The following is a 26,901-nucleotide window of genomic DNA, read 5'->3' as shown; positions in this document are numbered from 1 at the left end:
TTCATAACCAATACATTGCAAAGACCAGCAGTTCATTTGCAGTTATAAGCAATAAAAAAATTGACATGAGTGGAGATAATCCTAGATTCCAGGATCTCAACATGTCTTAAATGTAGACTTAATATCAACTTAAAAATCCACAGGTAGCAAAGCAAAAGCTATGAACAAACTTGTAAAAAGTTATTCATTGCTTGTTGAGTGAATATTTTGTGACTGACTGGAAATTAACACATTCCAATTGAGTATCCAGGGAGTTACATTTCTTCTGTTTTGTCTGCGTCTCCTGATCAGTAATGTCATACGCATAATATTTTGCATTATCAGTGTTAAGTAGCCAAAGTTTTGAGAGACTCAAGTTAGCCTCCAGAACTGAGGTCATGCAAACACTATAGCATCAATTAGCAGACCTTCTCATAAACTACCACATTCACCCAATAAGTAGACATTGAGCAATATTGCCCTGGTCTCAGTGGAAACTCCTTCTCCCCATCAAGATGAGGCAAGAGTACAAGACTCCATTACATTCACCCAACAGAAACTTGATGAAACTTCCACTCTGGGGACAAAAAACATATCTCATTCCCAAGCCAAAAAAAACCCAGCCATGATAAGATGCCTTGAATCACCAAAAAAGTTTCAGGACCGAGTTCCACCCCAAGCAATAACAGCATAGTCCAGCATTTGGAAACATAGTAAATAGGAGCAAGCACAGGCCAGTTGGTCCTTCAAGCCTGGTCCCCCATTCATCATAATAATTCAACTCAGTATTCTGTTTCCACTTCTGCCCCATCTCTTTTATCCCTTTAGCCCTAAGAAATATATCTAATTAGTTTTTGAAACCAGTCAATGTTTTGGCTTCAACTGCTTTCTGTGGCAGAGAATTCCACCGGCTCAGCACTTTTTGGGTAAAGGAATATCTCCTCATCCCAGGATGGCATGGTGACTCAGTGGTTAGCACTGCTGCCTCATAGCACCGGGGACTTGGGGGGATTGGATTCCAGCCTCGAGCGACTGTCTGCGTGGAGTTTGCATGTTCTCCCCATGTTTGCATGAGTTGTCTCTGATTTCCTTCCACAGTTCAAAGATGTGCAGGTGAGGCAGATTAGCCATGGGAAACACAGGGTTAAAGGGATAGGGTAAGTGGGTCACTCTTCAGTGGGTCAATATGGACACGACGAGCTGAATGACCTGCTTCCACACAGTAGGGACTCTATAATGATTTAAATGACTGACCCCATATTTTTAGTGTCTGATCCTTGGTTCTGGACTCCTGGTCACCAGCAACATCTTCCCTACGTTTATTTTGTCTAGCCCTGTTAGAATTTTATAGGTTTCTATGAGATACACTCTCATTCTTCTAAACTTCAGTGAATACATTTCTAACTGATCCTCAGTCTCCCTTCATACGTCAGTCCTGCCATTCCAGGATCAGTCTGGTAAACCTTTTTTGCACTCAGTCCACAGCCAGAACATCCTTCTTCAGATGAGACCAAAACTGCACACAGTACTACAGATGGCCTCATCAAACCCTATACAATTTCAGCAAGATATCTCTACTCCTGCACCCAACATACCATTTGCCTTTTTCACTGCCATCTCATGCTTACTTTCAGCACCTAGTTCATTGAGTTATGCAGAAAAGCAGTGGCAGATATACCTCCAATGAGGTCTCAACCTGGTAAAACTACAACACAAGATGATATGTATGCCAAACAAAGTGGGAGCATATTGATAAACATATGCCATAAGAACTGGTCAGTGTTACCCTGTCTTTTGCAGTTGTGAAACATATGGATAATTTAATAACAAATGGGGGAGACTGCATGAATGTCTGCATTGACAGCAACAATGAGCTACTTTCTGGTGCTCAGAAGCTCCTTAATTAATCTGACAGCTTCCTTTATTGCTTGAAGCAGGCATATAGTAACCTTCTGTAGATAAATACAGGTGGTACAAATTTACCAAAGAAACTGAAACATTGCTACATGTTTTAAACTTGGAATCTGTTATTTTTCTTCATTTAAATAAACCTCTTGCACTGTTTCCACATTGAAGCCCCACAAGCCCAAAACATGGTTATTGCAACTATAGTTTTAGCTTGTTAATCACTTTCTATGTACAATAATCAGATAATTCAGGGAAACCTGAAGAAGACTAGTCAGTTCAAGGAAATGCTCCTTCAACAAAAGCATGCTAAGTTCTCTTGAATATTGCACACAGAGCAATGGAACAGTAATATTTGGAACAAAGTGATATCACCCAACATTTGTGTTAGATTTTCTATTACATTTTTAATTTTAAAAAATCTGCTAAATAACAATATTATAGTAGGAATTGAGATATTGGCATTTCTCATTGTTGAATGGACACACGAAACGGCAAACTCTAAACTGCCTTGTGTTCAAGAATTCTTACACAATTGAAAGAATCTGGCAATGAAAATCAGTCCAGGGAAAAATGCTCACTGATTTAGTGACATCATCTCACATGTAATACTCATCACAATGTGCATTAAGGCAACAGCAAGTTAGCTGGACATCTCCGGGTTCAACTCGAAGTATAAAAACACAGAATTCAGGGTATCTAATGACAACATTAAAAAAATTATCAGTTCAAAAGCTAGAAAATTATCAGGAAGAATACTAAATTATAACATCATCGACTCCTGGAAGGGTCAGATAAGAGTCTAACTGTTATTAGACTGCTGAATGGACTCTCTAACTTCAAATAATGTTGATCTTGCTTTGCGCATCTCCTGTGCAGCTGTAAGCCTCACTCTAAGGACCCTGTGATCGAAACATCCTTGTTTGCAATGATCTGCCTGTACTGCTCACAAAACAAAGTTTTTCACTGCATGTAGATATATGTGACTACAATAAATAAAATTAACGTATTGAACATTTTTAAGTTTTGTTACACTTCTTGGGCATTGGCATGCATTGACAATTTCAGTGACATGAAGCAATTCTCTACTGCATCTAACCTAACCTTATTTACCTGGCAATCAATGTCCATCTCCTTTGATCTTAGACAAGTAGAAAATGCACACACAGCCCTGTAATTTAGATCTGCTAAATGAAAATTACAAATCCCTATAGGAGAACATCTTTACATAGAATTCAGTGACAACTAGCTCAATAAAGTGAGCATTACTAAATCGATTAGATCTATTTTCAAAATGAGGACTTCAGCTTCCTTGTCCATACAGCATAAACATACATCAACAAATGGCACTGGATCCTGACTGATTTAAACCACTCAAATTACTGAAACAATTTAAAATTCTGTGTTGAAAAAAAAACTTCTGAAGTGGTGCGCGTAGGGATTTGCACCATGAGATGGTAGAGTGCAGACACAAAAAATATTTACCTTCAACCTCATGTTAAGTTTACTTAAAAACGAACGATTTTGTTTTACGAATGGATTTCCAAACAAACAACAGAACATAGGAGTGGGGAAAGAGAGGACTAACCACAATTACAATTCAAGGTGAAAATATAGCATCGATACTTAAAAGTGCATCAGCCGGCAGCAGATGTTCCAGGTAAGAGTCAAAGTCTGGTGGGTCAGGGCGATATTCTAGTAGCAGACGTTACCTTTGAAGTCACATTCGGACAGCACCACATATACCACGCTCGGGTCCAGGTGAGAGAACATCTCTGTCATCCTGTTCAGCAATTCTTCCTTGTTTACCCCATTGGCAGTGGAGGCAGTTACTGAACTGGAGCCCAAGGCCCGGCCACGAATCAGAGCCTGGGACCGATCCGCCGCGGCAGGAGCCGATGTCGCGGAGCCAGTCCTGGGAGGAGGCCCCAGTCCAGGCGGTCGGGCCGGACTAGATGCGGCGGCATTCCTCCTCTTCCTCGGCATTTCGCACACACACCCGCCCCCGCCGCCGCCGCCAAACTGTAACTGGAGCCGGGCCCGGGGAACGGTTACGGCTGTAAGGGGGAGGGGCTATGGTCGACGTACCTTGCGTCATTGTGTCATGGGGTCCAAGCAAATGTCACCAAGAGTAAGAGAAAGGCCTGCCTGGCGTTTGGACCAATCAGGTTGCAGCTAGGCTGGCATTCTTCATTCTGCTCTGCAGTGTCAAATTCCCATATCTGAACCTCGTTTCTGCAAATATGCTGAGGTTTTTGACGGATCTGCGAATTTAAATTAAACCTGTTGGACTATAACCTGGTGTTGTGTGATTTTTAACTTTGTATACCCCAGTCCAACACCGGCATCTGCAAATCATGAATGATCCATTTCACTTCTGATCAGTAATGGTAAGAAACAAACTGGACTGTAAAACCAAGACCCAATGAACCATTTCATACTGCAGGATATAAGTGAATGGTTAGGAACATTCAGAATCGTACAAATATGGGAACAAAATTTGTCGAGTACTTTCAACATGATGAAAGATTCCATGGTGCATCACAGGAGCATTATTAAACATAAAGGTCTTCCAAATTCCCTCTTCCATTGGGCAGGAGATACAAAAGTTTGAAAACAGGTACCAACATACTTAAGAACACCTTCTTCTCCACCTTTATAAGACTTACGAACAGACTTCTGATATATTAAATTTGATATTTCTCTGCACCTTCTCTATAGGTGTAACACTATATGCTGCATTCTGTTCTATTACTCTGATATGCTTACGTAAGGTATGATTTGTCTGGTTAGCATGCAAAACACTACTTTTCACTGTATCTCATTGCATGTGACAATAATGAATAAAATCAAGCAAAAATATGATACCAAAGCACGTAACGAGATTTTTAAGTCAGATGACAAAAGCTTTGGTAATCAAAGAAGCAGTTTTTAAAGGATGGAAATGGAAAAGTGAGGGAATTCCAGTGTCCTAGGCAACCAAAAGCATGGCCCACAATGGTTGGGTACAGGCCATCAGCATAAGACAATCACAAATACATCAGAGGCAATGGGATCAGAGATTACAGAGATGTGAGGAGGAAGACTATGGAAGGAAGAATGTAATTTCAATCATCATGTCTGTGCCAGTCATTGAGGGTCTACTGAACCTGTTATGATCCTGCAATAAACCATCAACTTTATGTTCTATAACCATAGAAATGATACAGTACAGAAAGGGGTGACTATCTTCTCCATGCTGGCCCTAGGACACCCAGATGCCCCTTCTAGTCCCCTCTTCCTGCGTGTGGCCCATAGCCTTGCAGCATAGAGCACTTAAGGTGCAGATGCAGGTACTTTTTTACAAGGTTAGGATCCACCAACCCAGGCAGCAAATTCCGGGTACCCAACACTCTCTGGTAAAAGGTTTTTCCTCACATCCCCTGTAATCCTTCTGCTCCTTAGCTTCAATCTATGACTCCTGGATTTTGAACTCTCTGTCAAGGGAAACAAGTTCCTCCTGTCTACTCTATCTTTACTCACAATTTTATATACTTCAATCATGTCACTCCTCAGACTTCTCTGTTTCAAGGAAAACAACCCTAACCTCTCCAATCTCTCAGTATAGCTAAAATTCTCCAGTTTTGGCAACATTCTAGTAAATCGCTGCAGTCTCTCCAGAGCAATTATGTTCTTCTTGTAATGCAACCAGAACTGCACACAGTATTCTAGTGTGGCCTCAACAGTGTCTTATATAGATAAATCATTATATACCTCAGTTTGTATTCTATACCTCTGCCAACAAGGAGAGCATTCCATATGCCTTCTTTATAACCTTATCTACCTGTACTGTTACCTTTAGGGACCTGTGCACTTCCACCCCGAGATCTCTCACATCATCTAATTCTTTCAGTATATTCTGTTTATTATACTATTTTCTAGCTAGGGGCCAGTAAAGCTTGAAAAAAAACACATTCCAGGTTCTTACTAAAAGAACAAAACTACAAGATTCACCATAGTTGTTGTGGTTCTGTTCGCCGAGCTGGAAATTTTTGTTGCAAATGTTTCGTCACCTGTCTAGGTGACATCCTCAGTGCTTGGGAGCCTCCTGTGAAGCGCTTCTGTGGTATTTCCTCCGGCATTTATAGTGGCCTGTCCCTGCCGCTTCCGGTTGTCAGTTTCAGCTGTCCGCTGTAGTGGCCGGTATATTGGGTCCAGGTCGATGTGTTTGTTGATGGAGTTTGTGGATGAGTGCCATGCTTCTAGGAATTCCCTGGCTGTTCTTTGTTTGGCTTGCCCTATAATGGTAGTGTTGTCCCAGTCGAATTCATGTTGCTTGTCGTCTGCGTGTGTGGCTACTAAGGATAGCTGGTCGTGGCGTTTTGTGGCTAGTTGATGTTCATGGATGCGGATCGATAGCTGTCTTCCTGTTTGTCCTATATAGTGTTTTGTGCAGTCCTTGCATGGGATTTTGTACACTACATTAGTTTTGCTCATGCTGGGTATCGGGTCCTTCATTCTGGTGAGTTGTTGTCTGAGGGTGGCTGTTGGTTTGTGTGCTGTTATAAGTCCTAGTGGTCGCAGTAGTCTGGCTGTCAGTTCTGAAATGCTCTTGATGCATAGTAGTGTGGCTAGTCCTTTGGGTTGCGGCATGTCCTCGTTCCGTTGTCTTTCTCTTAGGCATCTGTTGATGAAATTGCACGGGTATCCGTTTTTGGCGAATACCTTGTACCTGGCAAGTCCTGAACTATGAAAGCAACCACCCCAACACACACAAACGAAGTTGCATCAAGACACTATATGGGCGGCACGGTGGCACAGCAGTTAGCACTGCTGCCTCACAGCGCCAGAGACCCGGGTTCAATTCCCGCCTCAGGCGACTGACTGTGTGGAGTTTGCACGTTCTCCCCGTGTCTGCGTGGGTTTCCTCCGGGTGCTCCGGTTTCCTCCCACCATCCAAAGATGTGCAGGGTCAGGTGAATTGGCCATACTAAATTGCCTGTAGTGTTAGGTAAGGGGTAAATGTAGGGGTATGGGTGGGCTTCGCTTCGGCGAGTCGGTGTGGACTTGTTGGGCTGAAGGGCCTGTTTCCACACTGTAATCTAATCTAATCTAATCTAAAAAGGGCCACAACACACTGCAGCACACCAGAACTGCAAAAAGAGGAAGAGGAACACCTGTACAAGGTATTCGCCAAAAACGGATACCCGCGCAATTTCATCAACAGATGCGCAAGCACTGAGGATGTTACCTAGACAGGGGACGAAACGTTTGCAACAAAAATTTCCAGCTCGGCGAACAGAACCACAACAACGAGCACCCGAGCTACAAATCTTCACCCAAACTTTGATTCACCATAGTTTTATACAAACAACAATAAATTTTACAGACATAAAGTGAAGATAATAATGTAATTTAGAATATGTATACAACTTTTTTTCCAACATCCAATTAGAATTAACCTGCAATAAATATGGGTAACATACACAGTGGTCAAATCGCCCACACAGCACATGGAATAGCAAATTCAATAAAGACAGATCCCACAGATTTCTCAACAATTCACTCCTAAACACTAGTGACACAGTGAGCATGACATCTCATTTAAATTTTACAGGGGATTCAAATTTCTCATCTTTCAAAGATCCAGTTTTCCAACTCCCTCAAACGCACATCCATCATGGACCGCCTCAACAAAGGTTCACTCTCCCAACTAAATTAGTTTTTTTGCTTCGGTTTTCATGAAGGAAAGGGACCTTGTTGTGAATGAGAAATTTGAGGAGCTAGAATACAGGTTTGACCAGATCAAGATTGATGAAGTTGATGTGCTGGAAGTTTTGGAAAACACTAAGATTGATAAGTCCCCACGGCCAGACCAGATTTATCCTAGGCTGCTCTGGGAAGTGAGAAAGGAGATTGCTAAGCCGCTAGCGAAGATCTTTGTCTCCACACCCTCCACGGGAGTCGTACCGGAGGATTGGAAGGAGGCGAATGTTGTTCCTTTTTTCAAGAAGGGTAATAGGGAAATCCCTGGCAATTACAGACCAGTCAGTTTTATGTCTGTGGTCAGCAAAGTTTTGGAAAGAATTCTGAGGGATAGGATTTATGACTATTTGGCAAAGCAAAGTGTGATTAAAGGCAGTCAGCATGGCTTTGTGAGGGGCAGGTCATGCCTCACAAATCTTATTGAGTTCGTTGAGGAGGTGATTGTGGTGTAAAATTATGTCCCAATACATGTGTGAATCATAATGTAACACATGTATTGGGCCAAGCAGTGGAATGTGGTGTAAAATTATGTCCCAATACATGTGTGAATCATAATGTAACACATGTATTGGGCCAAGCAGTGGAATGTGGTGAAACGGTTAAAAATTATGTCCCAATACATGTGTGAATCTAACCGGAATGGAGGTGTTGCTTAGTCCCGTGTGAATCTTATTACACACCTCCCCGTGTGAATCTTCTTATCTGTATGTAACCAGAATGGAATGTGTTTTTTAGCCTTGCTCTGCTGTTCACATGAATGTTTATATCTGGAAAAGAGTATATCAGCTGGAAAAGTCTCCAGTTCGGTGAGTCTGCTCCGGGGTTACGTTTAACCGCCGAGCGTGGGTTGTTGGCAACCGCTCTACGAGAACTGACGGCTCCCAGTTCCGGTAACATGTAGAGTGAGTATAAGCCAGACCCGGGAGTCTGCTCCGGGGTTACGTTTAACCGCCGAGCGTGGGTTGTTGGCAACCGCTCTACGAGAACTGACGGCTCCCAGTTCCGGTAACATGTAGAGTGAATATAAGCCAGACCCGTTGTAAGTATGAGACCTGGTTGTGGCGACGCTGCGGGGAATAAAATGCTCATATTCTAGCAGACTCGCCTCTTGGTCGTTTGTTCTGTGTCAGACTACTCTCCTACGAACCTGACCTTGAGAATTTTTTAAAACATTTGGCGCTGCGAGCAGGGTCAATCGCAATTGAGGAGAGATTTTGATACAGAACAATGTTTTGGAAAAAGACTAAGAAACCAGAAGAACAAACTGTGGAGGTCCCGACCGTCCCGGGATGGCATGGACCGTGGCATGACGTGGCAGTTTGTTTGAGAAATGGTGGGGGGCGACCGGAGGAACCCCAGGGTCGCTGCTGTCCACCCTTGAGAGGATCCCAGTCCTGCCGAAGAACCCCTTGCCTGGGGTACAGCGGAGGATGTGGGCATGTCCAAAAAGCTGAAGCGGAGTTAACAGAATTGAATGGGATTGAACTGAACTGAACTGAGTGGAACTGAAGTGAATCAAATTGAACGGAACAAAATGGAACTGAGCTAAATTGAATTGAAATGGACGGAACTGAATTGAACACAATTGAATTGAACTGAACAGACCTGAACTGAGCTGAATTGAACTACACTGAATTGACTGAACTGAAATTAACTGAAACGAATTGAACTGAATTAAGCATAATGTAACACATGTATTGGGCCAAGCAGTGGAATGTGGTGTAAAATTATGTCCCAATACATGTGTGAATCATAATGTAACACATGTATTGGGCCAAGCAGTGGAATGTGGTGGAAAATTATGTCCCAATACATGTGTGAATCATAATGTAACACATGTATTGGGCCAAGCAGTGGAATGTGGTGAAACGGTTAAAAATTATGTCCCAATACATGTGTGAATCTAACCGGAATGGAGGTGTTGCTTAGTCCCGTGTGAATCTTATTACACACCTCCCCGTGTGAATCTTCTTATCTGTATGTAACCAGAATGGAATGTGTTTTTTAGCCTTGCTCTGCTGTTCACATGAATGTTTATATCTGGAAAAGAGTATATCAGCTGGAAAAGTCTCCAGTTCGGGGAGTCTGCTCCGGGGTTACGTTTAACCGCCGAGCGTGGGTTGTTGGCAACCGCTCTACGAGAACTGACGGCTCCCAGTTCCGGTAACATGTAGAGTGAGTATAAGCCAGACCCGTTGTAAGTATGAGACCTGGTTGTGGCGACGCTGCGGGGAATAAAATGCTCATATTCTAGCAGACTCGCCTCTTGGTCGTTTGTTCTGTGTCAGACTACTCTCCTACGAACCTGACCTTGAGAATTTTTTAAAACAATGATGTGGGATATAAATGAATTAATGTTATTTCTGCAAGTATAAATTCTGATACAGAATGGGAATGAGAAAATACATATTCAGCAAAAAGAAAGCATGAGACGTGATTACAGAACAATGGTGGATATATGGGCAAACAGGAAAGCATCTGTTTCCCCCTTACACGGGGACACAGGAACAAACCCTAATCAAAGAGGTCAAAGTGGCCTCTGGATGGAAATAGATGCTGATAGAAGAAAAGATATGCCTAATCAATAACCTATAATAGACTGACGTCAAACACCCTTATGGGAGTCAGAGATAAGAGTTTGTCACGGACAAAACAGGATAAACAGAAGTTGTGGGATAAGTCTTAAGGAAATGAGTGACGTAAGCGAAGCAGGGAACAAACAATGGAATAAGGAAAAATATGGGGATTCAAACTGTATAAATTTTGAGAGTTTGTTGGATTTGGTGTGCATTTTGCCATTACCTTACCTGGTAATGAGACAGGGCACCCACCTATAGGTGTATAAATAAATGGCGGATTCAGATATTTGTCTCGGACTGAAATTATTAAAGTGAGTGAGCTTTTGTTTCTCACAATTGGGGGCTCGTCCGGGATTTTCTTCCATCACCGGGGGGAGTGGCTGGCCTTGGACACTGGGAAGACGCGTCCCGTTCCCCATTGAGGAGCGGTCTCGTGTCCCGGTTTGGTCTGCTCCCTTGGGTGACTGATGTGAATCCTATAAGAGAGACATCTGAATCAGACAGTGATAGGAGCTCGATAGAAAATACGGTGACAAAAGGGGCCAGGCAACTCTGTGCACAGACCAAGGTAAGAAAATTGACTTTTAAGTATTGCCTTGGTGGCCGGGATTGAGTTTTAGTAGTTAATAAGGGACTAACGAAGGAACTCAATATGGCTTGCGCTTTGGGTAAGATAAAAGCCTCCGGGGAAACAAAGTAAGGAAAAGACAATGGAAATGGAGGCGGGGTCCCTTACAACATTCCTCCGGAAAGTCCTTTGGGCAGGATGTTGTGGAAATTGGCAAAATAATACTTGTGCAAGGGAGAAAGATGATTAAATATTGTTGCTTTGTATGGACTAAGGACTCCATTCTTCGTCCCGCTGTCTTCTGGCCAAAGTACAGATCGGACGAAGACTGGGTTTGTGAATATCTGAATTTATATGTCAATGTGCGAGAGAGAGAGAGAGAATGAAAAGACCTGTACAGCTGGTAGGAAGTTTAACCCTTTGTGATTTGGTTTGAGTGAACATTTGTTTGTTGGTGATTGAATGTTTGTGTTGTATTCCCTGGAGCTTGAGTTCCAGGACTGTTTTGAATCTGATTTTTGTTATGGAAATTTAACATGATTTCTTTTAAGGTTAAGGATTCTATTGTGATTATGAAGAAAAAAAAAAGGAATGATAACTCCTGTTCTTTTTACAGATCATGACTGCCTTACTATCAGTTTCTAACTAATCTCTTTTATCTTTACATAAAAGCGATTTATGGAGGACAGTTGAAGTTTCAGTTCAACATTAGATTGTAGTAAAAGCAAAATTCTATGGTTAATATCTGTGACCTTGGATTCAGCCATTGTTCATGCATTAGAAGTTTTTTTTTTAAAAAACTTGAGTAGACAAATTCTTTTAAGGCAAGTTCTGATTATTTTACGACTTATAGTATTGTAATTGAGCAATGATTGGTCAGGACTATTTAAGGAAACTAATTCTGGATCTAAATTAAAGGACTAAAACTGGGTAATTACAGTGAATTGCAAAATTGGGAACTGTATGCATTTTGCATTTTGACTATTAAATACTGAAGAAATGAACGTAAATATATATAAATATATTTATACGTTAGGAACAGGCTTTGAAGGTTAGTCAAGCATGAATTGATGAATTGGTGTTTGAAGTTATGGGGAGCTAGAAATATTGCAATATTTCTTTAAAAAAAAGAAAAAGGGGAAAAACGTAACGACTTATCCCCTTTGGGAGGTACCCATAGGGGACAAAGAGATTGGGTTTGTAAGTGCCCCCCTCACCAGTGGGGAGGTCAGAACATTTAAAAAGGAAATGGAGGTCCTGGTTGAGGATCCGGTGGGGTTGTCTGAACAAATTGTTCAATTTTTGGGGCCCAGTCTGTATACCTGGGCTGAATTAATGTCTATTTTGAATATATTATTTACTGGGGAGGAAAGGGGACTTGTACGAGGAACTGCCATTAAAATATGGGACAGGGAACACCCGATTGGAGATGGGGATGCTGGACAGGGAGAGATGAAGTTTCCCCTCAGAGACCCCCAGTGGGAAAACCAAAACCCGGAGCATAGAGAAGAAATGAGGGAATTGAAAGACCTGATTCTAAAAGGAATAAGGGAGGCAGTTCCGAAGTCACAGAATTTGATTAAAGCCTTTGAAATTAGACAGGAGAAAGATGAGACTCCCTCATCTTTCTTGCAAAGATTAAGGGACTCAATGCGGAAATACTCTGGAATGAACCCTGAGGACCCAGTGGCACAGGGTCTTTTGAAAGTACATTTTGTGACAAGAGCATGGCCAGACATACAGAGAAAGATACAGAAGATAGAAGGATGGAGTGAAAAACCATTAGATGAATTGTTGAGAGAGGCACAGAAAGTGTTTGTAAAGAGGGAGAGGACAAGGGGGAACATTTGATAGAGGGTTTGAGCGACAGGGGCAGAGATGGAAGTCGCTACAGGAAGGATGCTATTATTGTGGAAAGATAGGGCATTTTAAGCGGGGGTGTCCTGATCTACAAAGGGAAGAAAGGGCAATTCCGCTTATGAATTATGATGAAGAATAGGGGTGTCAGGGGTTCCTGCCCTCGGGGGCCCACCAGGAACCCTTGATAAACATGAAGGTGGGACCGTGTAGGGAGGAGGTAATCTCCCTAGTAGATACGGGGCAGCACGGTCATCGCCGAATTTTAAACCAAAGAAAGTAGAAATGTTTACACGGTCAATTACTGTTTCGGGGGTGAAAGGGGAAGGATTTACTGTTCCAGTATTTGAACCTATGATTATAGAAGGTCCTAAGGATAGGATCACAGGGGAACTGCTGTATATCCCTGATATAGGAAGTAACTTACTGGGGAGAGATTTAATTATCCTTTTAGGACTGGAGATTGGAATTCAGGAAGAAGAATTAGTTGTACAACTGGCAATATTGACAGAGGATGCAGAGAGAGAGATAGACCCTATTGTATGGGCTAGAGAAGGGAATCATGGAAAACTACAGATCCTTACAATAAATTTAAAACGGAAAGGGGACGTTGTCTGTGAACGACAATATCCTATTTCCATAGAAGGTAAACGGGGACTGCAGCCAGTAATTGAGGGACTGATTAGAGATGGTTTGTTGGAGCCATGTATGTCTCCTTATAATACCCCAATTCTACCAGTACGGAAATCTGATGGAACTTATCGATTGGTGCAGGATTTGAGAACATTAAATCGAATAGTACAGATCAGGCACCCAGTGGTGCCAAACCCCTACACGTTATTAAGTAAGATCCCTCATGATCACAAATGGTTTAGTGTGATAGATTTAAAGGATGCCTTTTGGGCTTGTCCCTTGGCGGAGGAAAGATTTGGGACTATCCCCCTATGAAATCTTATTTGAATTACCTTATCTGGGAACACAGGGAGAATTGCCAATTCCCGAAACTAAAGATTTGTTTTTAAAGAAGTATATACTGGGCTTGTCCTCCTCTTTATCTTTCCTCAGAAAACAGGGTCTATTGGCACAGACTCCGCCCCTTGAATTTGCTGTTCATCCCATCCGGCCAGGAGATTTGGTCTTAATAAAATCATGGACAGAGACTAAGCTGCAGCCAGACTGGGAAGGGCCGTACCAGGCTCTTTTGACTACCGAAACGGCAATAAGGACGGTGGAGAAAGGCTGGACTCACTACATTCGGATCAAAGGGCCAGTGGACCCTCCAGTTGAGGAAGAAGTCTGGACAGCCGAATCAACACAAGACCCGCTGAAACTCAGACTAAAGAGACTTTGAGTAATTGACTATACAGTGGCGATGCGGGCGTGGGATTATTTCTGTAAGATTGTATATTAAGCCTTTTTGTGTTTTAGCATAATGATCAGAATACTGGGAATGCTTAGAGTTATGATGCTAGCCCTCTTGGTATTAGGATTTTGTCACATATCATTTTCATATGTATTATTAATGGTTCCTGAGTCTGATAATCCACAAGTAATAGACACTGATGTATGTAGCTTAGTAAATTGTGGGAATGTAGCTAATCAGAGACAATACCGCAACTCAGAGATACATCTTAAGTCCTATGGGGATGGCCTCGGGGATGGTACCTGGTATAATGGTCTTGTCACAATACACCGGGCCCCCTTCCGACCAGCACGCGATTGTCCCAATAAAAAGTGTAACCCCATATATTTAATGATAAGAAAAACCACATGGCACGGAGCGGTTTTGGGAGGTGGCACTTATGAGGTACAATTAAATGAAACATTTGGGATTGAAATGAAAGCAAATAGGAAGGAGTTTGTGGGCTGTTGTTTTTGAATTAGCATAGGACAGGGAAGGGGTAAGAGATTACTGTTAGATAATTCTTTTGATGACAGGATTTATCTTGATTCGGTAGGAGTCCCTAGGGGAGTACCTGAATTCAAAGCTCGTAACCAGATTGCAGCAGGCTTTGAGTCAGCTCTCTTTTGGTGGGCAACAATTAATAAAAATGTAGACTGGATAAATTACATTTTCTATAATCAACAGCGATTTATAAAATTATACAAGAGAGGCGGTTAAAGGAATATCAGAACAGCTTGATGCGACAAGTAGGATGGCATGGGAAAACAGAATAGCCCTTGATATGATTTTAGCAGAGAAAGGAGGTGGTGGTTTTTATCCTTACTTCCCTGATAGTAGTAGTCGGGGTATTGGTGGCCATTGGCTGTTGTGTCATACCCTGTATACGAGGGCTCACCCAGAGGCTGATTGAAACAGCCTTGATGAAACGAATGCCCCTGAGGGGAAATTTGACAGAGGAACTTTATCAACTAAATAATAAGGAGATGAGTGAGACTAAGATGGATGAAATCTCTGAAATGATGCTTGCGAATTTTGGGAACAATGTTTAAAAAAAAAAGAAACAAAAATGCAGAAGATAACAGATAGTAATGAAAAGAAAAAGGGGAAATTGTGGGATATAAATGAATTAATGTTATTTCTGCAAGTATAAATTCTGATACAGAATGGGAATGAGAAAATACATATTCAGCAAAAAGAAAGCATGAGACGTGATTACAGAACAATGGTGGATATATGGGCAAACAGGAAAGCATCTGTTTCCCCCTTACACGGGGACACAGGAACAAACCCTAATCAAAGAGGTCAAAGTGGCCTCTGGATGGAAATAGATGCTGATAGAAGAAAAGATATGCCTAATCAATAACCTATAATAGACTGACGTCAAACACCCTTATGGGAGTCAGAGATAAGAGTTTGTCACGGACAAAACAGGATAAACAGAAGTTGTGGGATAAGTCTTAAGGAAATGAGTGACGTAAGCGAAGCAGGGAACAAACAATGGAATAAGGAAAAATATGGGGATTCAAACTGTATACATTTTGAGAGTTTGTTGGATTTGGTGTGCATTTTGCCATTACCTTACCTGGTAATGAGACAGGGCACCCACCTATAGGTGTATAAATAAATGGCGGATTCAGATATTTGTCTCGGACTGAAATTATTAAAGTGAGTGAGCTTTTGTTTCTCACAGTGACAAGACAGGTCGACGAAGGTCGAGCAGTGGATGTGGTGTATATGGACTTCAGCAAGGCATTTGATAATGTTCCCATGGTAGGCTCATTCATAAGTCAGGAAGTATGGGATACAGGGAGATTTCGCTATCTGGATTCAGAATTGGTTAGCTGACAGAAGGCAGAGTGTGGTTGGAGATGGAAAGTATTCTGCCTGGAGGTCAGTGTTGAGTGGGGTCTGTTTTAAAAAATTCTCAAGGTCAGGTTCGTAGGAGAGTAGTCTGACACAGAACAAACGACCAAGAGGCGAGTCTGCTAGAATATGAGCATTTTATTCCCCGCAGCGTCGCCACAACCAGGTCTCATACTTACAACGGGTCTGGCTTATACTCACTCTACATGTTACCGGAACTGGGAGCCGTCAGTTCTCGTAGAGCGGTTGCCAACAACCCACGCTCGGCGGTTAAACGTAACCCCGGAGCAGACTCCCCGAACTGGAGACTTTTCCAGCTGATATACTCTTTTCCAGATATAAACATTCATGTGAACAGCAGAGCAAGGCTAAAAAACACATTCCATTCTGGTTACATACAGATAAGAAGATTCACACGGGGAGGTGTGTAATAAGATTCACACGGGACTAAGCAACACCTCCATTCCGGTTAGATTCACACATGTATTGGGACATAATTTTTAACCGTTTCACCACATTCCACTGCTTGGCCCAATACATGTGTTACATTATGATTCACACATGTATTGGGACATAATTTTACACCACATTCCACTGCTTGGCCCAATACATGTGTTACATTATGATTCACACATGTATTGGGACATAATTTTACACCACATTCCACTGCTTGGCCCAATACATGTGTTACATTATGCTTAATTCAGTTCAATTCGTTTCAGTTAATTTCAGTTCAGTCAATTCAGTGTAGTTCAATTCAGCTCAGTTCAGGTCTGTTCAGTTCAATTCAATTGTGTTCAATTCAGTTCCGTCCATTTCAATTCAATTTAGCTCAGTTCCATTTTGTTCCGTTCAATTTGATTCACTTCAGTTCCACTCAGTTCAGTTCAGTTCAATCCCATTCAATTCTGTTAACTCCGCTTCAGCTTTTTGGACATGCCCACATCCTCCGCTGTACCCCAGGCAAGGGGTTCTTCGGCAGGACTGGGATCCTCTCAAGGGTGGACAGCAGCGACCCTGGGGTTCCTCCGGTCGCCCCCCACCATTTCTCAAACAAACTGCCACGTACATGCCCACATCCATGCCATCCCGGGACGGTCGGGACCTCCACAGTTTGTTCTTCTGGTTTCTTAGTCTTTTTCCAAAACATTGTTCTGTATCAAAATCTCTCCTCAATTGCGATTGACCCTGCTCGCAGCGCCAAATGTTTTAAAAAATTCTCAAGGTCAGGTTCGTAGGAGAGTAGTCTGACACAGAACAAACGACCAAGAGGCGAGTCTGCTAGAATATGAGCATTTTATTCCCCGCAGCGTCGCCACAACCAGGTCTCATACTTACAACGGGTCTGGCTTATACTCACTCTACATGTTACCGGAACTGGGAGCCGTCAGTTCTCGTAGAGCGGTTGCCAACAACCCACGCTCGGCGGTTAAACGTAACCCCGGAGCAGACTCCCCGAACTGGAGACTTTTCCAGCTGATATACTCTTTTCCAGATATAAACATTCATGTGAACAGCAGAGCAAGGCTAAAAAACACATTCCATTCTGGTTACATACAGATAAGAAGATTCACACGGGGAGGTGTGTAATAAGATTCACACGGGACTAAGCAACACCTCCATTCCAGTTAGATTCACACATGTATTGGGACATAATTTTTAACCGTTTCACCACAGGGTCTCGCAGGGCTCTGTTCTTGGGCCTCTGCTCTTTGTAGTTTTTATAAATGACTTGGATGAGGAGGTTATGGGGTGGGTTAGTAAATTTGCAGATGACACAAAGGTTGGAGGTGCGGTCGATAGTATCGAGGGCTATTGCAAGCTGCAGCATGACATAGACAGGATGCAGAGTGGGCTGAGAAATGGCAGATGGAGTTCAACCTGGATAAATGCGAAGTGATGCATTTTGGAAGGTCGAACACAAATGCTGAATGTAGGATAATTGGCAGTGTAGAGGTACAGAGGGATCTGGATGTGTAAGTACATAGATCCCCCAAAGTTGCCACCCAATTGGATAGGGTTGTTAAGAAAGCATATGGTATTTTGACTTTCATTAACAGGGGGATCGAGTTTAAGAGCTGCATCGTTCTGCTACAGTTCTACAAGTCCCTGGTGAGACCACACTTAGAATATTGTGTCCAATTCAGGTTGCCCTACTATAGGAAAGATACAGAGGCTTTGGAGAGGGTACAAAGAAGGTTTACCAGGATGCTGCATGGACTGGAGAGCTTGCCTTATGAAGAAAGGTTGAATAAGCTCCGACTTTTCTGTCTGGAGAAAAGGAGGAAGAGAGGATACCTGATCGAGGTATATAAGATAACAAGAGGAATAGATAGAGTCAATAGCCAGAGACTTTTCCCTAGGGCAGGATTGACTGGTACGAGGGGTCATTGTTTTAAGATATTAGGAGAAAGGTATAGAGGAGACAGGTATAGAGGTAGGTTCTTTATGCAGAGAGTTGTGAACACATGGGATGCGTTGCCAGTGGTGGTGGTGGAAGCAGAGTCATTAGGGACATTTAAGCGACTGCTGGACATGCACATAAATAGCAGTGAGTTGAAGGGTGTGTAGCTTAAGTTATTATATTTTACATTAAGATTAAACCTCGGAACAATATCATGGGCCAAAGGGCCTGTTCTGTGCTGTACTTTTCTATGTTCTATGTTCAAACTAGGATTGAGCTTCCATGAATTCTAGAAACTGCACTCCAGCACCTACTCACAGGCACAATTTCAGCTTGTCTGCAGATAGCTAGTTTCACCATGCATCAATATTTATTTCCCTGAGTTCCCTAGCCTCCATGTCTTTCTTCACAGTAAATACAGATGTGAAATATTCATTTAGTATCTTTTATGTCTTCATATAGACAAAGGGGCCCTATTCTCTCCCTAGTTGATCTTTTGCTCTTAATGTACTTGTAGAATCTCTTTGGATTATCCTTAACCTTATCAGCTAAGGCTATGTCAAATCCATTATTTGCCCTCCTGATTTCCTTCTTAAGATTGCCTTTACACCGCATAAACTCTTTAAGAGATTTAAGAGAACCCAGTTTTTATACTAACATATTCGTCCTTTTTATTCTTGACCAGAGTCTCAATATATTTATTCATCCATTGTTCCCTACTCCTATAGTCTTACCCTGTCATTTTCCATAATTATTTTAAAACTAATAGATTTTGATCACTGGTCCCAAAGTGGTCTCCCACTAATACTTCAGTCACTTATTTCCCAAGAAGTCAAGTTTTGCTCCTGCTGTAGTCAGTATATTTATATATTGATAAAGAAAAGTTTCTTGAACACATTTAACAAATTCCTCATCATCCAAACCCTTAACACTACGACAATTCCAGTTGATATTTGGAAAGTTAATATCCCTTACTATTACAATCCTGTTGTTCTTACATGTACCTGAGATGTCTCTACATATTTGCTTCTCAGTTTCCTGCTGACTATTGGGGGCGTGGGGGGGGGGCACATAGTACATTCTCATCAAGGTCATGAAAGTAGAGTCACAGGTAGATAGAATAGGGAAGAACATGTTTGGTATGCTTTCCTTTATTGGTCAGGGTATTGAGTACAGGAGTTGGGAGGTCATCCCCTTTCTATGAATTCCACCAATATAGCTTCACTGGATGATCCCTCAGGAATATTCTCTGTAAGTACAGCAGTAATGTTTTCCCTAATCAAAAACTCCACTCCCCCTTCTCTCTTGCCTCCCTTTCTACCCTTCCTATTGCACTTAAACCCCAGACCATTGAGCTGCCAATCCTGTCCTTCCCTCAGCCATATTTCTGTATTTGCTATGATATCCTATTCCCATGTTCCCATACATGATCTGAGTTGATCCGCCTTACCTGTCAGACAACTTGCATTGAAATAAATGTAGTTTAATTCTTCAGAGTTACCTTGTTCTCTAAATTACTCTCGTCTGCCTTTTCTACTTAACCTAGAGTCATAGAGTCATAGAGATGTACAGCACGGAAACAGACCCTTTGGTCCAACTCGTCCATGCCAACCAGATATCCTAACCCTATCTAGTCCCACCTGCCAGCACCCAGCCCATATCTCTCCAAACCCTTCCCATTCATATACCCATCCAAATGCCTTTTAATTGTTGCAATTGTACCAGCCTCCACCACTTCCTCTGGCAGCCGATTCCACACGCGCACCACTCTCCAGATGAAAACGTTGCCCCTTAGGTCTCTTTTATATCGTGCCCCTCTTACCCGAAACCCAAGCCTTCTAGTTCTGGATGCCCCAACCCCAGGGAAATGAACTTGTCTATTTACCCTATCCATGTCCCTCATGATTTTATAAACCTTTATAAGATCACCCCTCAGCCTCCGACGCTCCAGGGAAAACAGCCCTAGCCTATTCGACCTCTCCTTATAGCTCAAATCCTCCAACCCTGGCAACATCCTTGTAAATCCTTTCAAGTTTCACAACATCCTTCCGATAAGAAGGAGACAGGATTTGCACTCAACATTCCAAAAGTGACCTAACCAATGTCCTGTACACCGCAACATGACCTCCCAACCCCTGTACTCAATACTCTGACCAATAAAGGAAAGCATACCAAACACCTTCTTCCCTATCCTATCTACCTGCGACTCTACTTTCAAGGAGCTATGAACCTGCACTCCAAGGTCTCTTTGTTTAGCAACACTCCCTAGGACCTTATCACTAAGTGCATACATCCTGCTAAGATTTGCTCTCTCAAAATGCAGCACCTCGCATTTATCTGAATTAATAACCATCTGCCACTTCTCAGTCCATTGGCTCATCTGATCAAGATCTCGTTGTAATCTGAGATAACCTTCTTTGCTGTCATGACACCTCGAATTTTGATGTCATCTGCAAACTTAATAATTATACCTGTTATGCTCATATCCAAATCACTTATATAAATGACAAAATATAGTGGACCCAGCACCGATCCTTGTGGCACTCCACTGGTCACAGGCCTCCAGTCTGAAAAACAACCCAGTTGAAACTTTATTGCTGGAACAGCACAGCAGGTCAGGCAGCATCCAGGGAACAGGAGATTCGACGTTTCGGGCACAGGCCCTTCTTCCTGAAGAAGGGCCTGTGCCCGAAACGTCGAATCTCCTGTTCCCTGGATGCTGCCTGACCTGCTGTGCTGTTCCAGCAATAAAGTTTCAGCTTTGATCTCCAGCATCTGCAGACCTCACTTTCTCCCTGAAAAACAACCCACCATCACCACCCTCTGTTTTATACCTTTGAGCCAGTTCTGTATCCAAATGGCTAGTTCTCCCTGTATTCCAGGAGATCTAACCTTGCTCACCAGTCTCCCATGGGGAACCTTGTCAAACGCCTTACTGAAGTCCATATAGATCACGTTTACTGCTCCGCCCTCATCAATCCTCTTTGTTACTTTTTCAAAAAACTCAATCAAGTTTGTGAGACATGATTTCCCATGCATAAAGTCATGTTGATGATCCCTAATCAGTCCTTGCCTTTCCAAATACATGTACGTCCTGTCCCTCAGTATTCCTTCCAACAACTTGCCACCACTGACATCAGACTCACTGGTTTATAGTTCCCTGGCTTGTCCTTACCACCTTTCTTAAATAGTGGCACTACGTTAACCAACCTCCAGTCTTCCGGCACCTCACCTGTGACTATTGATGATACAAATACCTCAGCAAGAGGCCCAGAAATCATTTCGCTAGCTTCCCACAGAATTTGAGGTTACACCTGATCAGGTGCTGGGGATTTATCTACTTTTATGCATTTCAAGACATCTAGTATTCCTCCTATGTAATATGGACATTTTTCAAGATGTCACCGTATATTTCCCTACATTCTATATCTTCCACGTCCTTTTCCACAGTAAACACTGATGCAGAATACTCGTTTAGTATCTCCCCCATCTCCTGTGGCTCCACACAAAGGCTGCCTTGCTGATCTTTGAAGGGACCCTCTTCTCTCCCTAGTTATCTTTTTGTCCTTAATGTATTTGTAAAAACCCGTTTGGATTCTACTTAACTCTACTTGCCAAAGCTATCTCATGTCCCCTTTTTGCCCTCCTGATTTCCCTCTTAAGTATACTCCTACTGTCTTTATACTCTTCTAAGGGTTCACTTGAAATATTCTGTCTATACCTGACATATGCTTCCTTCTTTTTCTTAAACAAACCCTCAATTCTTTCATCATCCAGCATTCTCTGTACCTACCAGCCTTCCCTTTCACCCTAACAGGAATATACTGTCTCTGCATTCTCATTATCTCATTTCTGAAGGCTTCCCATTTTCCAGCCATCCCTTTACCTGCGAACATCTGCCCCCAGTCAGTTTTTGAAAATTCTTGCCTAATACTGTGAAAATTGGCCTTTCTCCAAATTAGAACTTCAACTTTTAGATCTGGTCTATCCTTTTTCATCACTATTTTAAAACTAATAGAATTATAGTCGCTGGCCCCAAAGTGTTCCCCCGCTGACACCTCAGTCACCTGTCCTGCCTTATTTCCCAAGAGAAGGTCAAGTTTTGTACCTTCTCTAGTAGGTACATCCATATACTGAATCAGAAAATTTTCTTGTACATGCTTAACAAATTCCTCTCCATCTAAATCCTTAACGCTACTCAGTCCCAGTCTATGCTTAGAAAGTTAAAATCCCCTACCATAACCACCCTATTATTCTTACAGATGAATGAGATCTCATTACAAATTTGTTTCTCAATTTCCCTCTGACTATTAGGGGGTCTATAATACAATTCAAATAAGGTGATCATCCCTTTCTATTTTCTCAGTTCCACCCAAATAACTTCCCTGAATGTATTTCCAGGAATATCCCTGCTCTCTTTAACTTCAGAACCACTTTCATCTATCTTTCTACTTAGATCTACTACTTAGGATCCCCCAAATAGCATTAGCAAATCTCCCCGCCAGGATATTGGTCCACCTACACTTCAGGTGAAACACATCCCTTTTGAACATGTCTCTTCTGTCCCAGAAGAGATTCCAATGATACAAAAATCTGAATCCTTTCCCACTGCACCAACTTCTCAGCCACTGATTTATCTGCCCGATCTTCTTATCTCCTACTCTCACTAGCACATGGTACTGGGAATAATCCAGAGATTACTAGGTTTGAGGTTCCGCTTTTTAACAAACTACTTCGCTTCCTATATTCACTCTGCAAAGTCTTAACCCTTTCTCTAAATATATTGTTTCTACCAATGTGTATAACAACATTTGGTTTCTCACTCTCCCCTGTGACAATATACTGCAATAGCTTTGAGATGTCCTTGATCCTGTCACCAGAGAGGCAACATACTGACCATTACTGTCAAAGCCAGAATTTGTTGTACAAGCTAACTGCTTTTGATCTGAGTGTTTGCCAAATCATTTTTTTAAATAGATATTTTTATTGAAAATTTAACATATTTTTACAAGTTTACAAAACATAAAAAACCCAAGTATCAACATTGATATACAATTAAAACTTAAATAAATAATAACCAAAATTTAACAAAAGAAAAATACCAAAAAATAAAACAAAACTTAACTAACTACTAATCTAACCTACAACTAACCAGAGTGTATAATTAAGTCTCTTACATTATTCAAATAAGATTTTTAAAAAACCGACGGATAACACAGAAATTGGGTAGTGAGATACATGCTCGGAATGTATTAACATCAAATCGTAACAAAACCCATATTCGTGCGGGATTCCTCACCCAAGGGGCCCCGGACCAGCCAGGTTCGCCATCTCAATTAAATAAAAGCCCTTGTTAGGATGGCCGAAATATATGTATTTATATAATTCAAGAAGGGCTGCCATATTTTATGGAATAATGCGGTCTTTTGGTGCACCATATTTGTACGGAAGTCAAGGGGAATACATTCCATAATTAATCTGTGCCAATTTGAAAGTCCAGGGGGGCCCTCAGCCACCCAGTGTACCAAAATATTTTTCTTTGCACAGAAAGAGAGAATAGAAAATAATCTCTTCCCATGCATATCCAGGGAGGGTAAGTTCGAAAAGCCCAAAGGGAGAGATACAGGGTCCACTCTAATTTCCGTTCCTAAGATTTCTGTCAGAGCACTTTAATCCAATATCTACAGATCTTATGACAGGTCCATAAGCAATGTAAAAGAGTGCCCACCTCTATTTTACATTTGGGACACATTGGAGATGCTCCTGCCTTAAATTTTGCCAATCGGTCCGGTGCTATATGGGCCCTATGAAGTATCTTCAGCTGAACGGCCTGAGTTCTGTTGCAGATGGTGATTCTTCTGGCGTTTTCCCAAATGTCATTCCACTTTTCTATAGAGATTTCTAGTCCCAAATCCTGATCCCATGTTTTAAGCAGATTGTCCATATCTCCCGATACTTCATCATGTAATAAATGATAAATAGTGCAGATGGAAGATACCCCCATTGGCCATAGTACTCTACATTCTCTATCTGATTTATAAAGACTATCTAATAATGTAGTCTTCTTCTGTATGTAATCTCGAATTTGGAAGTATCGAAAGAGGTCTCCATTAGGTAATCCAAATTTCTGACACAGCTGTTCAAAAGACATCAGATCCCTTCTTTAAACAGATCCCCTAAACATGAGATACCCCTGGATCTCCAGAGTTTGAAAGTGGCGTCTGTAAGCCCCGGTTGAAGTCCCCATGCTCCCACTATCAGAGCTTAATGAGGGGCCGTCTATGATTCCAGATAAAGGAACCCAACCAGCCATATAATTTACGTAGTGCCAGCCTCGGCAGCATCACCGGAAGGATTCTCATAGGGTATAGGAGACGGGGCAGGACATTCATTTTAATTAGTGCTATTTTACCTAGCCAAGAAATTGGAAGGTCTCCCCATCGCTGGAGGTCCTGCCTTATCCTTTCCAGTAATGCACAAAGTTAGCCTTGTATAACTGACCAAATACTGGGGTAATAAAAATGCCTAAATATAAAAACCCTCCAGGGACCACTGAAAGGGAAATTGTGATCCGTCCAATAAGTGGGATATACTAGCAAGGCCACCCATTGGCATAGCCTCTGATTTTATAACCTGAAAATACACTAAATTTGGAAATACAAAATACACTAATAACTTGGATTAAGCGAGGCACGGACATCAAAGGATTACTGAGGAATAGAAGAACATCATCAGCATAAAGGGTAATTTTATGTTTACCTGTACCAATCCTCAGGGCTGTTATATTAGGTCAGCCTGTATAGCTTCTGCTAGTGGCTCAATTATTAGCGTAAATAGCAATGGCAAAAGAGGACATCCCTGACGGCAGCCCCTATCCACACTGAAGCTACCCGAGCCTAATCCATTGGTAATCAACAACTGCCTTGGGATCACTATACAGTGTTGAGACCTATTTGGTAAACACCTTTCCAATGTGTAAAACAAATATGACCATTCAATCCTGTCGAATGCCTTTTCCGGGTCTAATGAGACTGCTACTCCTGGTATCTTTCCCTGATGGCAGGCTTGAATCACATTCAAAACCCTTCTAACATTATTGGATGATCTACGGCCCTTAATAAACCCTGTCTGATCCTCCTTTATAATATGTGGCAATACCCTTTCTAGCCTTAATGCTAACGTTTTAGAGAGGATTTAAAAATCTACATTTAGCAAGGATATTGGTCTGTATGACGCGCAATCTTCTGGGTCCTTTCCTTTTTTAAGGATAAGAGAGACATTTGCCTCTTTCAGCGAAGGCAGGAGATAGCCCTGACTGTATGAATAGTTATACATATCCATAAGTGGACCAGCCAATATTCCTGTAAATTCTTTATAGAATTCAGCTTGAAAGCTATCTGGGCCAGGTGCTTTACCGCTCTGAAGTTGCCTGATTGCGTCAAGTATTTCTTGGATTGTTAGGGGAACATTCAAGACCAATATTTGTTCCGGAGTTAGGTCCAGAAAGGTCAGGTTTTTAAAAAATGACTGCATCCTCCTAGTCCTGTCTTCGCAATCCTGCGATTTATATAAATCAGAATAAAATTTTCTAAAGATTGCGTTAATCCTTTTATGATCATAAGTCAAAATACCCCCACTTTCCTTGATAGACGTGATAGTTTGAGGGGCCTTCTTTTTCTTTGCAAGAAATGCTAAGTATCTACCGGGTTTATCGCCAAATTCATATAACCTTTGTTTTGCAAATAATATTTCCCTCTTAGCCGTTTGGGTAAGCGCAGGATTTACAAGGATGTTGCCAGGGTTGGAGGATTTGAGCTATAAGGAGAGGTCGAATAGGCTAGGGCTGTTTTCCCTGGAGCGTCGGAGGCTGAGGGGTGATCTTATAGAGGTTTATAAAATCATGAGGGACATGGATAGGGTAAATAGACAAGTTCATTTCCCTGGGGTTGGGGCATCCAGAACTAGAAGGCTTGGGTTTCGGGTAAGAGGGGCACGATATAAAAGAGACCTAAGGGGCAACGTTTTCATCCGGAGAGTGGTGCGCGTGTGGAATCGGCTGCCAAAGGAAGTGATGGAGGCTGGTACAATTGCAACAATTAAAAGGCATTTGCAATTTGATAATAGAAGGTCTGTCAGCGTATGCTGTTTCAGCCGCTTTTCAGCGAGCTTCGAGCAGATGCTGTTGTTCTCCCTTTAATTTTTTCTGGATTGCTGAGTATGAGATGATCAAACCTCGCGCGTAAGCTTTGATAGTCTCCCACATCATTGATGGGTTGCTAGCCATACCTGAATTAATTTCTAAAAAAAGTTTTAAATTCTTGAGAGAAGTACTTTACAAATTTACTATAGAATTCAGCTTGAAAGCTATCTGGGCCAGGAAGGGGTCAGGAAGGGGTCCATATGCCAATGCCGGGGGGATGTCTCATTGTTCCTCGCCTTGATTTCCATATATACAGCAGCGTGATCGGAAATTGCTATACTGCCTACTGCCTACTTCACAGGATGATATGGAATTTTAAAAAATCGAGGGGGCAAAAAACATATGGATTCTGGTATGACATTTATGTGGATTGGAGTAAAAAGAAAAATCTCTGCC

The 26,901-nt window shown here is 42.0% G+C and overlaps 1 protein-coding gene across 5 annotated transcripts in view; it reads right to left on the bottom strand.

Moving 5' to 3' along the window:
• n4bp2 (NEDD4 binding protein 2) overlaps positions 1 to 4,137 on the bottom strand; it is a 95,729-nt gene extending 91,592 nt beyond the window's left edge. For 4 of the 5 annotated variants that reach the window (XR_006311992.2, XR_006311993.2, XM_043692687.2 and 1 more), the window contains exon 1: positions 3,597 to 4,137. Coding sequence is in view for 3 of the 5 variants with exons in the window: in XM_043692687.2 (XP_043548622.2) it covers positions 3,597 to 3,870 (274 nt within the window). In the remaining 2 variants the exon portion in view is untranslated. The remainder of the gene's footprint in view (positions 1 to 3,596) is intronic. The other variant, XM_043692675.2, reaches the window with a different exon arrangement.
• Positions 4,138 to 26,901: the final 22,764 nt, after the last annotated feature.

Source organism: Chiloscyllium plagiosum, unplaced genomic scaffold (assembly GCF_037043375.1).
Source record: "Chiloscyllium plagiosum isolate Xiang-an unplaced genomic scaffold, Cpla_swu_hap1 HiC_scaffold_1, whole genome shotgun sequence".
NCBI classification, from domain to species: Eukaryota; Metazoa; Chordata; class Chondrichthyes; order Orectolobiformes; family Hemiscylliidae; genus Chiloscyllium; species Chiloscyllium plagiosum.
This window is presented reverse-complemented; position numbering and strand designations above follow the sequence as displayed.